General features: G+C 38.2%; 1 protein-coding gene across 1 annotated transcript in view; it reads left to right on the top strand.

The window, feature by feature from the left end:
* Positions 1–14,003, top strand: part of ADAMTSL1 (ADAMTS like 1) — a 392,889-nt gene that overhangs the window by 364,169 nt on the left and 14,717 nt on the right. The window contains exons 22-24 of the mRNA XM_058823311.1: positions 188–316; positions 4,670–4,849; positions 6,687–6,821. Coding sequence (XP_058679294.1) covers positions 188–316; positions 4,670–4,849; positions 6,687–6,821 — 444 coding nt within the window. The remainder of the gene's footprint in view (positions 1–187; positions 317–4,669; positions 4,850–6,686; positions 6,822–14,003) is intronic.

Below are 14,003 nucleotides of genomic sequence, written 5' to 3'. Positions count from 1 at the left end.
TCAAAACAGCTTTACCCATGGACTTTGGTGACACTGAAATATTGTAAAAAGCAGGTGGCCTTACACTTCATTTTTGCCTTATCCACCTGCTTGTCGTGTCTACTTTCACAAAGAGTGTTCCAGCCTGTCTATCCCATTGTGACACTGATATGCTTGTTATGATAAACTGTGATGCTTCTTTTTGCAGGAAAGCCACTGATAAAGGCATCAAGAGCTACCATGATCAACACTGAATCACCTGCTGTCACTGTTGATATTGGAAGCATGCTGAAAACAATCCAGAAAGCAAATGTTAGCATTAACTGCCAGGTTGCAGGTAAAAAATTATTCTCTCCTGTGCAGGTGCCTTTGGCTATAAATTTCTGTGGGATTCTTTGCTGAATTGTGATCTCCAGTTGCAGCTGAGTGAAATTGCAAGGTTTTCCTAGCTCTTGGACAAACTTCATTGCTTCCATTAATTATTATCACAGAACTTGTCTTCCTTTTGTCCATATCAAACAAGGCAAGTGTAGTGGCTTAAGAAAATTGGGCTCAAAAAAAAAAAACTCTGAGTCCATGTGACAGGCATCATTGTAAGAGATACACAGTGTGGTGTGGCTGCAACAAAACTGATACACATGGCTACCGGTTGAGGGTGTTCAGTGGCAATATACAAGCATGGACTGACTAATTTTGTCACTGATGGGGATTTTAAAAATCACTCCAGCTAGTTTCTTATTTTTCTGCCAAACTTATTTTACATTAAAGGCATATTAGCTTTTTTTTTTTTCCTGGGTTTTTTTTTCCTTTTTTTTTTTTTTTTTCATCTTGGAACTGCAGGTGTTTAGAGGAATTCTACTGAAACAGGATTTTCCCTAAAACTGTTTTCCAGTCAGAGACTGAATATCCCTCAGTCTTACAGTGACGGTTTGCCTCTTTCCAGTGGTAACCAAAATAGGTTGACCTTATTGTGTGTGGCAGTCCTATGGCTGTTTGGAATGACGTTGAGATCAGGAGGAGGAGCTGGGAAATCTCTAAAGACCTGGGGGCATACCATGGTTTCATTACACTTTTATGCATAGTATGACGCACTCTTGCAATCAGACTGGTGTTCAGTGACTTTCAAGGAAGAAGATGAAAATGATACCTGTTTTTTTTTTTCCCAGGCCTCACCATGCTCACCTGCATGGACACTGTGTGAAATAGACTAAACATTACATTAACACCAATTATTTTGTATTTGTCTCTCTAGGTTCTCTTAGCTGCCCAGGCACATAACACACAGGTTCAGACAGTTATTGGTGATCTAAGTGTAGCCATTTCTCTTCACCAAAAGCACCATGTAAACAACAGAATGTGACTAAATAAAGTTTCCACAGTGCTTATAGTATCAGAAAACTACAGGACAGAAGCACAAAATGGTCAGGGGCAAAAATTCAAAGTCTACTCTGAGAGGAAAATAATCTCTAGCAATTTTGTGAAACTCACCCACTATGACAACATCTAAAATGGAAAATTTTAGCTTCTTGTGTCTTCTTGTCTAATAGAAGGCTTTTTGGTATCTAGTATCTGTATGTTGGAGTCTTCTGTGACACAGAAAAAATTTTCTTAAATCCCAATTTTCTCCATGGGTGAAAAAAAAATCCGCTACTGCCTCTGTGGAAAACGTTAACTATGTTGACACCAGAGGGTAATGCCCTTGAAATTATCATAAACCCCAAAGCTGGGATGTTACAAAGGGAATAAGAGAGTGAGTAATAAGGACAGATATGTTTTATGGGCACTGGAATACTAATTTCATAAAAATAGTGTTAATAATTCAACAGCAATTACAAAAAAAGCTACCTTGAGGAATGATCCAAGAACAGGAATTTCTATCAACTGTCTCACCTACACCTGGAAAATGAACCAGCTCATAAAGTCTGTAACATAGTATGAGAATAAGTGTAATTTTCCTCCTAATGTAAGCACAAACTTTTTGATTTAGCTTTATGATTATTCACTTTTTACATAGATTTGATCACCCTTAGAACAATCAATTCTAAGGATAAGAGTGACGTGCACTACTTCTGCAGTCAGCAAACGTGTTGTATACTAGTGATTTCTTTTGGGTAGATAAACTTTACATCGGTATAGTTTGCCAAAGCCCCCCAGAAAACATTAACAATCAAATGGCTACTAAATCATAGTAAATTAACATGCAGCAGTTAATGCAATAACATCTGGCAATAAAAATAGATTAGTATATGAGAGCAAAGTTAACACAGTTAGAAAGCAAACTAGTTAGAAAGCCGATCCAGAAATTATGTGGAGACTTGTCTGGAGACTTGTCTGGATAAAACAGCTCTTCACACAGTCTTGTAAAGCTATAATTTTTTCCTTCTAGTACTTCCTCTCTAGTCATGTCAGGATGTCCTGAGCCAGCACAACCAATGAGAGTTCTAGATCAGTTCATCCCATTAATATGAGCTGTGTTTCTATCACTGCGCTGTACAGCCTGTGGTAGAGGACCATGCGTGTATTGGATCTGGGTAGCTCAGCTCAGGTAAAGACACATTTTTACTGAGAGTCAGCAAGACAGCAGAATAGGTACTTACAAGAGAAATATTAAGGCTCAGTTATGGTATTCTCTAAAGCTACGTTTTCTGTCAAGTGCCAGAAATACACACTTGCTGCTGGCAACCTCGAGAAGTTTCTAAAACTAAGAGATAATGGAAAAGTACACAATCAAAGCCTAGGGAGTAATCTTATATTGCTTTTCAGCTTCTTAAGACAGGCATAAGCACTGTCAAAGTCTGTCTTCTGAGTGGAAATCTATAGATATTAACTAAAAGACAGGGGAAAATAGAGTCATTCGGGATGCATTAGAGTTAATTGGCTCTTGATGTGATTTATGTCAAGATGGAGCTCTATTTATTTTAGTTTTATCACAAAGACAGTGTCATGGTTTTGATCAAGATTGTAAGCCAACGTTATTTCACTTGACATAAAATAATTTCTTTGTCTATAGAGGTTAAGGAATATATTTTTTAACTATCGTTAGGCGATTATTGTCAATTCCAGACTTCTCCAAAACTAATCCTAGGGGAACTGCCACTCAAAAGTCAGTCAAGAGTCTTCCAGATGCCTGTGACTGCCAGCTGGAGGATTTGCTCCAAGCCTCAGAAAGCCAGTAGCATTTTTGGTGTTGGTAACTTTACTACTGTGCACCATTTCGCTTAAAAATAGGATGTGAGAGCAACGTCAGCATCACTAGGGAGCTTTCTGTTGATTTCAGTGCTTAAATTGTGCAGATATTCATTTGCATACCAGAAACTTCAAGCAATATGGCCCAGACTGTTACTGAAAATGTAAGAAAGACATGTAAGAAAGAACCAGGTTTTTAAATCTAGTTTGTAGGGCATTCTGCAATGCTAAAATGTCATGTGTAATTAGTGACTGTTGAGTCAGAACAGATTTGGAAGGGTGGCTTAAAATATGTTACCTTCCTGTCCTTTACGTCCTTGTATCTTTGTTATTCTAATTTGTAGTTCTCTCAGTTCTCCTAAACAGTCATTTCCTCTGTATTTCACCTACATACTGAAGATTTTATTTTCTAGTTCTTGCCTTGATTTATGACCCGTGTTTATTCATCAACTATACCAGATTGTGAAATATTATTCACCATTTCAAGAATGTTGTGGCATTGGATACTAGTCACCACTGTTAGAAACTTGTATTGCAATGATTCCTTTCTCCCTGAGCCACTGGTTTAGCAAAATTATCTCAATTAGCTTACACAATTCTGCTTACTAGTATTCCAGGTAGGCTTTTTGTGCTGGATACATGCGCGTGGATGGAGGGAAAAGCTGAAGAAGAATAGGCTCGGGTGATTACTCACTACCTAAAATCTTGCCTGCCCAGCAAAGTGAGTTCTGTTTCCAGCTGGCACCTCTCAGACTCTGAGTCTCTGTGATACTTGTGCAAGGGAAGCAGTCAGCCCTCTGTCCTCTGGCACCCGCCGTTGCCCAGCAGAGGTGGCTGAGAGGCTCTTGCCACCCCTTGCAGCTGTGATGTGACACAGTGTGTTTGCTCATCCCTGTGCTGGCTGCCTCCTGCTCCCATCTCGAGGCTGTGTGTGTCACTGGAGGTGGGAGCTCAGAAGAAAATAAAACTGCTGCTCATTGACATACGCTGCTCATCTTCCCCAAAGCAAACTTCAGGAACAGCTGTACCTGCAAATCTCCTGTTAGTGTGGAAACATTGAAGGCAGGGGAAGGACATGCTTGTAGAGTGCAGTTAGAAAAACGTTTTTGTGGCATTGGTGTAGACAATTTTGTAGGCAGTCTTCTAAATCTAAGAATCTTTCTTAGATTTAACAGCAATACCTCAACATTAAGGGGATCTCACTTTTAACTCCCGTTTCTTCTGCTGCTAGTGAAATGCTGAGGAATCTGCCTTTATAGACTAGGACTATCTGAGTAGCTGCCTGCGAGAAGCAAACTAGTTGTGTCTGTCTCTGTATTTATTTAGTTGTTTTATTTGAGTCGCTGCTCTAAAGGACTGTGGCCATATGAAATCTTCCTTGACCATTCCTCTTTTTCTTTAGCCTTCACTCAGTATTTCTCATGTCATCTTGAACTACTTGCCTTACAAATATTTTTGCCTTGTAATACTTGTGTTAGTTACACTTTGCCAATGTTTTTTCCAGGTGTTCCTGAAGCAAAAGTTACTTGGTTTAAGAACAAGGTCAAGCTGTCCTCTACTCACCATCTGCATAATGGGTTGCTGTTAATAGCAAATGTTTCTCTATCAGATCAAGGGTTATACTCCTGCAAGGCATCCAATCCCCACGGGGAAGTAACTGAAAGCTCCCAGCTGTTGGTTCTTGGTAAGTCTGGGATATTTTGATATTTTGGACTGGCAACAGCAATAATGTGGCTACTGGCACATCCAGATGACAGAACTAATTGGTTGTTGTGGAAAGAGGAAATGGCATGCAGGCAGCCCTGTTCTAAAGCAAGCATCAGTCTCCATTTGTATTCTGGGCAGCATCAGCTTAAGCAAGGTGGTGGTAAAAGGAAAGTGGATAAGGAGAAAACGTCTAAGGACAGAGGTTGCACCTCCCAGTCCCAAGATACTCTCTCAGAATTGCTAGGTTAGAAAAGCATTTCTTAACCATGTCTTAAAGTGACTATCTTAAAATGAGGGTGATGGCGTTTTTCCCTGTGAAGTGCTCTGTCTCTGCTGAGCAGTCTTCCCATTCAAGGCTGTGTGATACTGACACACCTCACAAAGGTCCATAAAATCAGTGTGCTTCTAAAAATTACATCTCAAGTTCTGTGAATGGTGAATTTTACTTTCCCCGTGCTTTTAAACACCAGACAGAAAGCCCATCTGTGTGATTTGAGAGTGGCAGCTGTGAGATGTGAGTGGAAGTGGTACCTGGTGGAAACTGGAATTGTGCGAAAGGCAATTGTGGGAAAGGCGTTTCCTTTCCTAGTAACTCATCTTCTATAATTTCTGCCTGCCTGGCAGATGACTGATCCAGACAGACTTTTTAAGTACTTTAGTAGTGCATTTGGTGGTGAAGTCTCAAATTTGGAAACCTATTCCCCACAACTGGGGCAATACCATTAGAGCATCCACTACAGCTCTCATCTTTCATAACTAGTGAGCTTCCAGAGGATGTATAACAGTGAAATTTTCCCAGACAGTACTAAAAGGAAGGTTCAGACTTTTCTCCCACTAATCCAGACTGACTCTAGAATATCAGTCAAAAAAAAAATCTGGAAAAAAATCAGCTGAGTTTCAGCCTATAAATAAATACTCCCAGATGATCTCTAAATCCTTTTCTGATCATTATAGATGGCTTAGCTTTTAAAGATGGTGAGTTACTGTGAGTTATGCAAGCTGCTTATGTTTGTAAGCAAATTACATTTTTAGCTCCTTGATGGAACAGAACAGTTCAGGTATCCTTGACCTGTACTCCAGGTGCTGAATGATATCAGCAGTAGAAAACTTGCATAATGGGTGCCGTGATCTAATTGAAAAGGGATGAAGCCACTGTTCATTTTGATCAAATATCACATCATTTTCATGACAAGCAGAATTGGGAATGCTAGGCATTACCTCAATTTTTAAAATAGCATTGTGATTAGTAAACAACTAAATCCTGCAGTTCTCAGCATAGACTGATCCTCTTGAACTCTGAACTCTTAGTCCTTTGGAGTTCTGCCTAAGTATACCACAGGATCTGGCAGCAATATAACTATATTTAATTAGGGCTTGATCCAAGTTGTAGCAGACACTAAAAGTTTTTCATTAATTGTCATGAACATTTCCTTCATCCTCTACACTGTATATATTTGCTTTTTCTTCCAAGCTGCTGTATCTCCAGATACCATATAACTCTGTCATATATGAATAGGGACGACCAGAATGCTGTGGTAACCTTCGAAGATGATTTCTTTCAGTTTGTGGTCACATTGATATAGATGTTATTTTAATAATTTCTCCAGCACCTTACCTCACATGAGGCGAAGTTTCAGTAGTTATCCAAAGTTGCTTAATCTGCCCCTCTGAAATGGCAATGTATCAGCACAGTGAAAATTGCAGCAGTATCTGGCAAGGGGGAGGTGGGAGGGGTAGTGGGAGAAGATGAGCGGGGTCTATGTCCCAAGATGTTTTCTGCTATAGTGTTGCTCATTGTCCCAATCTGTTACCAGAGCCTCCACGACCTCTTCCTTACCTAGAAGATTTGACTGCATTGCTTAGCAGTGCTGGGCCCAGCACCCATTCAGTGCTGACTTCTCCTTCAGGAACAAAACTGACTGTCAGTCCAGGGAGCTCTGCTCTCATAGGTAAGTCAAGTGCTTTAAGATTTTTAAATTTTAAAGTCTTTAGAGTTTATATTGCAATGACGCATCTGGTTAACCTTTACATTAAGGATTTGGTTGTCCAGACATGGGCGCTGAGACAAAAGACATCAAACCAATGATTTGTTGTGCGTCATAATCACTGCCAAATACTTTTTAGGCCTCAGAAATTTATTTGTAAAAAGAAGGTCCTTTAATTAGTCCAAAGCTGCATGCAGAATAAGGGGTCCATGGTGCCGCCCTTTATATACATACAGCACCCTGTAAGAAGCAGTTCCTGCCCTGGAGAGATGGAATTATTCAACACAAAGACAGGGCTACTTGATCTAAAAGAAGAGGCATTGGTGGTTCTGTTTTAATTTTTCTTCTACATTTGAGTAGTTGCCTTTCCATATGCCTGCTACTCATGTTGTATATCCTTCTTCAGAGCCTTTCCCACAGTTTTGTCTATCCCTGTCTACATGTTTTGATCTTGCAAGCTCTCTGTTTTAATCTGTTCATTTTATTTCTCTTTCTTACTTCACACAATCAGTGCTTTACATGAAGCCATATAAGGAATCATTCATCCCAAATGAATGCTTTTCTTCTTTTCATCCTTTTCTGCCTTCCATATAGCTTTACCCTCTTTACACAGCAAGTTCTTCTTGTAAACTCTAAACTCCTGTAAACTTCTTTCAGATCTGTGGATGTGATTTGTTTGCAAAGTGATTATCATTCTTTTCTAAATTTCAGGGTTTATTTATTTTATGATTTCATTTCACAGGCTGCTTTGAAACTCTATTAATTGTCAGGCTCAGATCAGCAAGCAGCTTCCCTAATGAACACATTACTGCATACCATGAAAACGTGTCAAGCCCTACAGCTTCAGAACTATCTTTTCTCCTTTTGGGGGAAGGGATCTGAAACTTTTAGCAAGAGTTCTGCAGATGAGATATCCTGAGTGTTAATACATCTCTGCACTTTCCATCCAAAGCATTCTTTCCTCACATTTAATAGCAATTTTGAGATTTTATTTTCACAGTGGAGACATTCTATTTATGTGTTTAGTTTTGTGTGGTTTACTTTTCCAAGTATCTGCATACATCTGCATACATTTGCAATGGCTTTTAGCCTGCAGCTCTGGATTACATTTCTGCTTGCACAAAAACTGCATTGAAATAGTCCTCAGTGGGGAAGATGTCATAGGTATTTACTAGCATTGAGTAAATCATTTTGAGTATGGTTTTATTGTGCTCACTGATTTAAGACTGGGTCATACTCCTGTTTCATCCATTCCCTCTCAGATTTCCAAAAAAGAGCACTTTAGGAGTTTCAGGCAGTTTTTATTGTTTAAAAGAAGTAATTGAATGACAAAGGGTTTTCTGCCCTGCATGTATACAACCACGTCCAGATCAATTTCATTTGGCCATATTGCTCTGTACCCTGCTGTTTCACTTCATGGGCAAGGAAATTCCATGGATTGTAATTGCAAAATAGCAAACCAGCAAACCAATTCTTGAGGCAGTTCCCTCAACTTCACTAGAGTTTTACTGGTTTGAATTTGAGCCTTGTTATCATTCAAACCTAGGAAAATCTTCTGAGATATTTTTTCTAGCAAAATATCAGCATGGAGTAGGCTATCCAGTCAATTAGAAAATTGTCCATTGATTCTTTCCATTCTGCTACTCACACAATCAACTTTAATCCTGCTAAGCCTTTCATCATTTATTATGTTGAGGTGTTGGCTCTATGTTCTCTGGATGTCCCGTATAAGAACTTTGGGTATATAAATTGCTATGTGTGAGATCCCTTATCTGTGCTACTGTTAGGCACCAGTATCTCTTGGAACTCGAAAGGTATTCAATTTGACATGTATTTGGAAATCTGGCATATGAAGAATTGTTGAGTAGTGAAGGAAAACAGGATATGTGCAAAGGAACAAAGTGAAATGTGAAGAAAAGGAGTGATAATGAGCTCTGGGTGAACATTTTATTTTACTGGAGTTAAAGACAACAGAGTGAAAAGTGATGTTAGAAACCTGGATAAAGTCATGCATGGGTTTGCCAGAGTTTAAGAAAAATGGGAGTCAAAACTTCATTAATCACTGGTTTCATGCCTTGGGGGTTAAAAAATGCAAACAGAAAATATTAATACAGTAATGGAAATCTAAAACTACAGATGAGAACTTGCTTGGAAATTAACACATCTGCATCAAATATTTAAAAATTGATAAAATTAGCTGCAAGGCAATAAATAGAACTTCCAGGTTATTATACATGCTATACATTATCTTTTACAAAGTGGATTTGTGCAATGCTTCCACCATCATTTCAACCATGTAAAATTATTAACTTGCTGTCTGGTAGTATCTCCTGTGGGTTTCTTCTACTTAAATTCCAAGGGGGTCGCTGAAGATAAAGATCAGTGTCACAACACACACATATATGGTTTGGACGTTTTCCTTCTTATTTCAAGAGTCATTGAGAAGTCATTTATGTGCCTTCACAATAAAAGCAGAGGAAACTATCTGTTAAAAGACCCATGCCTTGCTCAACAGAGTCAGCAACATTTTTATCTTATATACTTCTTTTGCTTCTAAAGTGTTGATATTCCAGCCAGCTTTCTAGGCCCAACTCATCATTCAGTTGAAGAGCATGATGTAGATGGTGGCTTGCACAGAGAGATGCTTACCCTGCTCCTTCATGAATGTTGAAAATGTGCAGAATACTGCAGTCTGCCCCAGTTCTCTCATTCATTGTCAGGTTGTGTAGTAGTCACTTGTCTGTTACCTGCAGATCACACACCTGAAGGACAGGACTATCTCCAAAGCAGAGCTAGAACACCCGTGAGCTTGGAAATATTTCTGGGTTTTATAGTATTGCAAATTTACAGTCAGTGATGAGCCACAGACTGTCATGCACATTCTGATGTTCTTGGTTCATGACAGACACACAAAAAGACTTTACATTATACATAAGATAAAACACAGTTGATTTCTGAAGTGACACAAATTTACATTTGTCTAGAAAGTTTTCACATTAGGTCTTAAACTTATTAGTGTTCCTGTCTTTGGGACTTTTTAAATTTTAATTACATTTTTCCTGAATGTTGGTAGTGAAAATGTTAGAAGGAGCATCACTCTTTTCACCTCAGAAAAAGTATTTTGTTTGTCACCTGGTAAAAAATTTTGGGTTTTAAAACTATTCATGACCATTTGACCTCTGTCAATTCTGATTACTTCATGGTACTATCTTTTGAAATTATATGAACATACTAAGCTCATGTATTTTCAGTAGTTTATCAATGCTACAATTTTTTTGCCAAGTCCTTAGACACATTTCCATGAGTCTTCAGTTCTATGAATGTTAATAGTGGCAGAAACCGAGCTTGTAGGATCCAGTGTTCCTGACTTCTAAAACTCCTGCAGAAAATGCTTTGGGCCTGTCAAGAATATGTGCTTTCATTTGGGTTCAAGCTTGTTATTTCCTGTATTTGAATATAATTCAGTGGAAAACTAAGCATCTTAAAAATCCTCGTGGAGATTCACTACAACTTCTCATATATATTGTGTTATTACTGGAGACCAATAATCAGCAGACTTGGCAAAAGACACAAAATATGATTTTAAAATATGTCCTTGTTTCAGCACTGAAAAATACTGATCGTGTTGTAATTGTTTGTACAGTGAAAGATGAAGCTTTAATGACCCTGACATCTATACATTAGTTATATTTAAGCAAGAGTTTTGCAGGAACATTGGAAAAAGTTTCAGAAATAAATGCTTCTAGGAATATGAACATGTAGTACTCCCTGTAAATTTTCAGACTGAAGTAAAGAAGGCAGAAGAAAAATGGTATTGTTGGGAATCTGATAATATGAATAAATGGGGAAAAGCCTAGGCAATTATTTGAAGTCTGATTCCCATCCCTCCTTACTTGTAAGGGATACTGAAAATTACTCTGAAGTTAGATCACAACGTGTATTTTTCTGTGACCAGAAAAGTACAGTCAGTTGTAAAAAAAAAAAAGGAATACCGCTGCACTGTATTTCTTGTGTTCTCCTTGATTGCTTCCATATTTACTCACTTCACAAATTAGAACATGATTTTACTGTCAGCACTGCAAACATAGTCCTAAAAAGCAGGTTTCTTTCTGGTTTTATATGTTATCCCAAATGACCACAGAATTAGAGCAGCTTTGCTACCAATTTCACTACTGCTTCAGAAGATGACCAGCTGCACAACAAAATTTGTTCTGCAAATATCAATATTTGAAATGCAGCTCTTTCTAAGACAAAGCGATAAAAACTTTTTCACTCAAAAGGTACAAAGGATTTCTCTGTACCAAATTTACTGTATTTCATTCTCATTTCTCTTTTACTGGCAGTGGCATATCCCACTCATTTTTCCAGTAGAATTCCTTAGGTTCCCAGAAGACCACCCAGAAAGCAGAATCAAAAAAGAGTCACCTTGCTTACAATGGTCAGCCTTCTGAGTTTGAATAAATTACTTATTTAAGAGGCCCAACTGCCTTGGTGCCAAAGCCCAAAGTTTAGGGTAGGAGTCAGATTTTTTTTATTATTTCAGACTAGTACTGACTAGCTTCTGACTGGTACTTGCCAGTAGGTTTAAGGGTTATCTAGACATGATAGCAGACAGAAAAATTAACCTAGATGTTTCTGCATGTTCTTGATGCATTATAGTGAGCCAAATGTACAGCTGACTAATTTAGGAGAAGAACCAGATCAGATAGATAGACTAATGTCAGGATCAAACTCTTTCAAGCAGAGCCAGAGAAGTCAATGCTGCAATTGCTTGCTAAGTACTGTGCCACAACATCTGGCTCCATAGGACTGACACTTGGTCAAAAATCAGTGTGAAAAGCAATAAATTATCCCAATAAACACAACTGATCTCATCAGTACAAATTTCTTCAGTTTGATGATGTACTCAAGAGCAAGGATATGTTTTCTTGTAATTCCACTTTGCTCTTCTCATCTCTACCATGAGCCTGTTTTTAATTTTCCTATATTTCGGAATTATTGCTGAATTAAAATTTGAAGAAGAAATGCAAAATAATTGCAATCTGCACAAAGCTGGCAAAAATAAAATTTTGAGTAATTTTGCAGCTAAACTGGCATCTGTGCTCCCCTTAAGGAAAAAGACAGCTGCAGAGGCTGTGCATTAGGATTCAGATAAAATTATGAATATCCAAGAAGTATTTTGCACTATGCAAGTTTTTCCCTCCTCATTCTCTGTAATAAATTGGCCATCATGTTTGAAAATAAGTTCTAAGAATATTTATTAGCAACTTTATTTGATAAACATTATGTCTAGTGCAATGAGGATTAAGTACCAGGTAAATTCATGGGATAGCCTTAATTTTGTTATCTGTTTCTTTCAATTTTTGTCTCAGTGAAAAGCCTTCTTTGTCACTGTATGTGTGAGAATTCCCAGGTATATGACCTTTCTGTAAAGACTAGAATTAAAATTAACATCAAGAAAATGTGCCATTATCTTTGCATTTAATTGCCTGATCATATACTATCACATTGATTACATGCTAAATATTGTATAAAGTTCACAGAGTGTTGCAGGATCTTCCTTCTACATCAGAGCACAGCAGACTGTGTCAGACTACACTGTAGGATTGCATTTAAATGTGAGGCTTTTCTTTTGCATATACACACAGTGTACATTTTGGGTTAAAAATTACTTGATGATGATGCCTCTGAATGGTTGAAAATTTTGACTACATTAGAACGGTGTTTGTTTTTCAGGCAATCAGACACTAGTCCAGCCACTGCCAAGCTCTGAACACAGGGTGAAAAGAGTGATGTCCTCTAGGCAATCTGCTGCTTTGATTTTTTTCCTGCCTGCTGTTTTGTGGCATGAATGATCTAGTCTGACAACAACTGATCTATAGTAGTGGTCAAAAATGCTTCCATATAATATAATGTCACTCTGCTGAATTTTGAGTTTGTTGTAAGAGTTGCAGCCCTTGAACTTTTGTCTTAAGCTTTACCTGAATCACTGACCTAGATTTTTTTCTAATGAAAGTAATGCAGAGTTCCACTGAGAAAAATCATTGTGGCTACATAGACGTATCAGACTTGCTGAGGGTGTCCTGATATGGAGACCTCCCCTTCTGCCAGCTTCCTTCACATAAAAGATCTTTTAGACTCTTGCAAAATTTGATAATTATTCTAAAGTAAGTATTAAGGGAGTCTGAAACACTATGGGATTTCTGGCATGATGACCAGAGGACTTCTCGATTACAAGTTTTGAAGCAACCTGTCCCTCTATGATAGTCCTCACATCTCTCAGAGGGGCAGAAGTTACAGCCTCTCTGGAACAAGCATCACTGCCTTTCCCAAACCATCTGCCCTCTACCTCATCTGCGTTGCATTTTTTATTTTCCAAGTGCCACCTGAGGTGCTTTTTCAAAATGTAGCAAATTTATATTGGGTTGTGAAACAAAGAAAAACTTATACAGCAGCACTGACATTTGCCACTTGATAATTGCATTATGTGCCAGCTCTTGCTCTGTCTTTTGTTGAGCTCCTTGTGCTGTAGTTGTTCAGTGCTTGTCCCATGAGTCTCATCTGACTGCCATTTTTCTCCTATAAATGGACACTTAACCTGGAGCTGTGGCAGTGGTGGGGTAGAAGTTTACAGTTTAACTCCTTTTCTGTTTTTGTCATGAACTTAATAAGTTAATGACAGAACTAAGAGCTATCAAAGTTAGCTCAGATGGTCATTTAAGTATGCTGTATCCATTATTGTAGGCTTAGATTTTTGATTTGCTGCTGCAGATTATCTTCAGAACAGTCCTTATTAATACATGAGTCTCAGTGTGTAGGATTTCTGTTGTCAGACTAAGTTTTAGGAAACAGTATTTACTACTACAGCTTGAAAATTCCCTTGCTTTTTAATGGCCCCACCATGTGTCTGTGTATTTGGGAGCACTTTTTACAGCCACTGTGGGGCTGGGAATGAGCCTGACTCAGTTTTGGTTGAATACCAGGTATATTTGCAGTGCTATGTAAGTGATGCCTAATAACAATATGTGTGGCATGTGTTACCTTGGGTAGCCAGTTGAGGTATTTTGAGAACTGTTAAAACCCATGTCATATGTTTAGTATAGTATGTTTCAACTGTACCTTTGGAGCCATAAATAGTTATTTAAA

The sequence above is a fragment of the Ammospiza caudacuta genome, chromosome Z, assembly GCF_027887145.1.
Source record: "Ammospiza caudacuta isolate bAmmCau1 chromosome Z, bAmmCau1.pri, whole genome shotgun sequence".
NCBI classification, from domain to species: domain Eukaryota; kingdom Metazoa; phylum Chordata; class Aves; order Passeriformes; family Passerellidae; genus Ammospiza; species Ammospiza caudacuta.
Note: the sequence above shows the minus strand (reverse complement) of the source record. Positions and strands in the feature narration are given on the sequence as shown.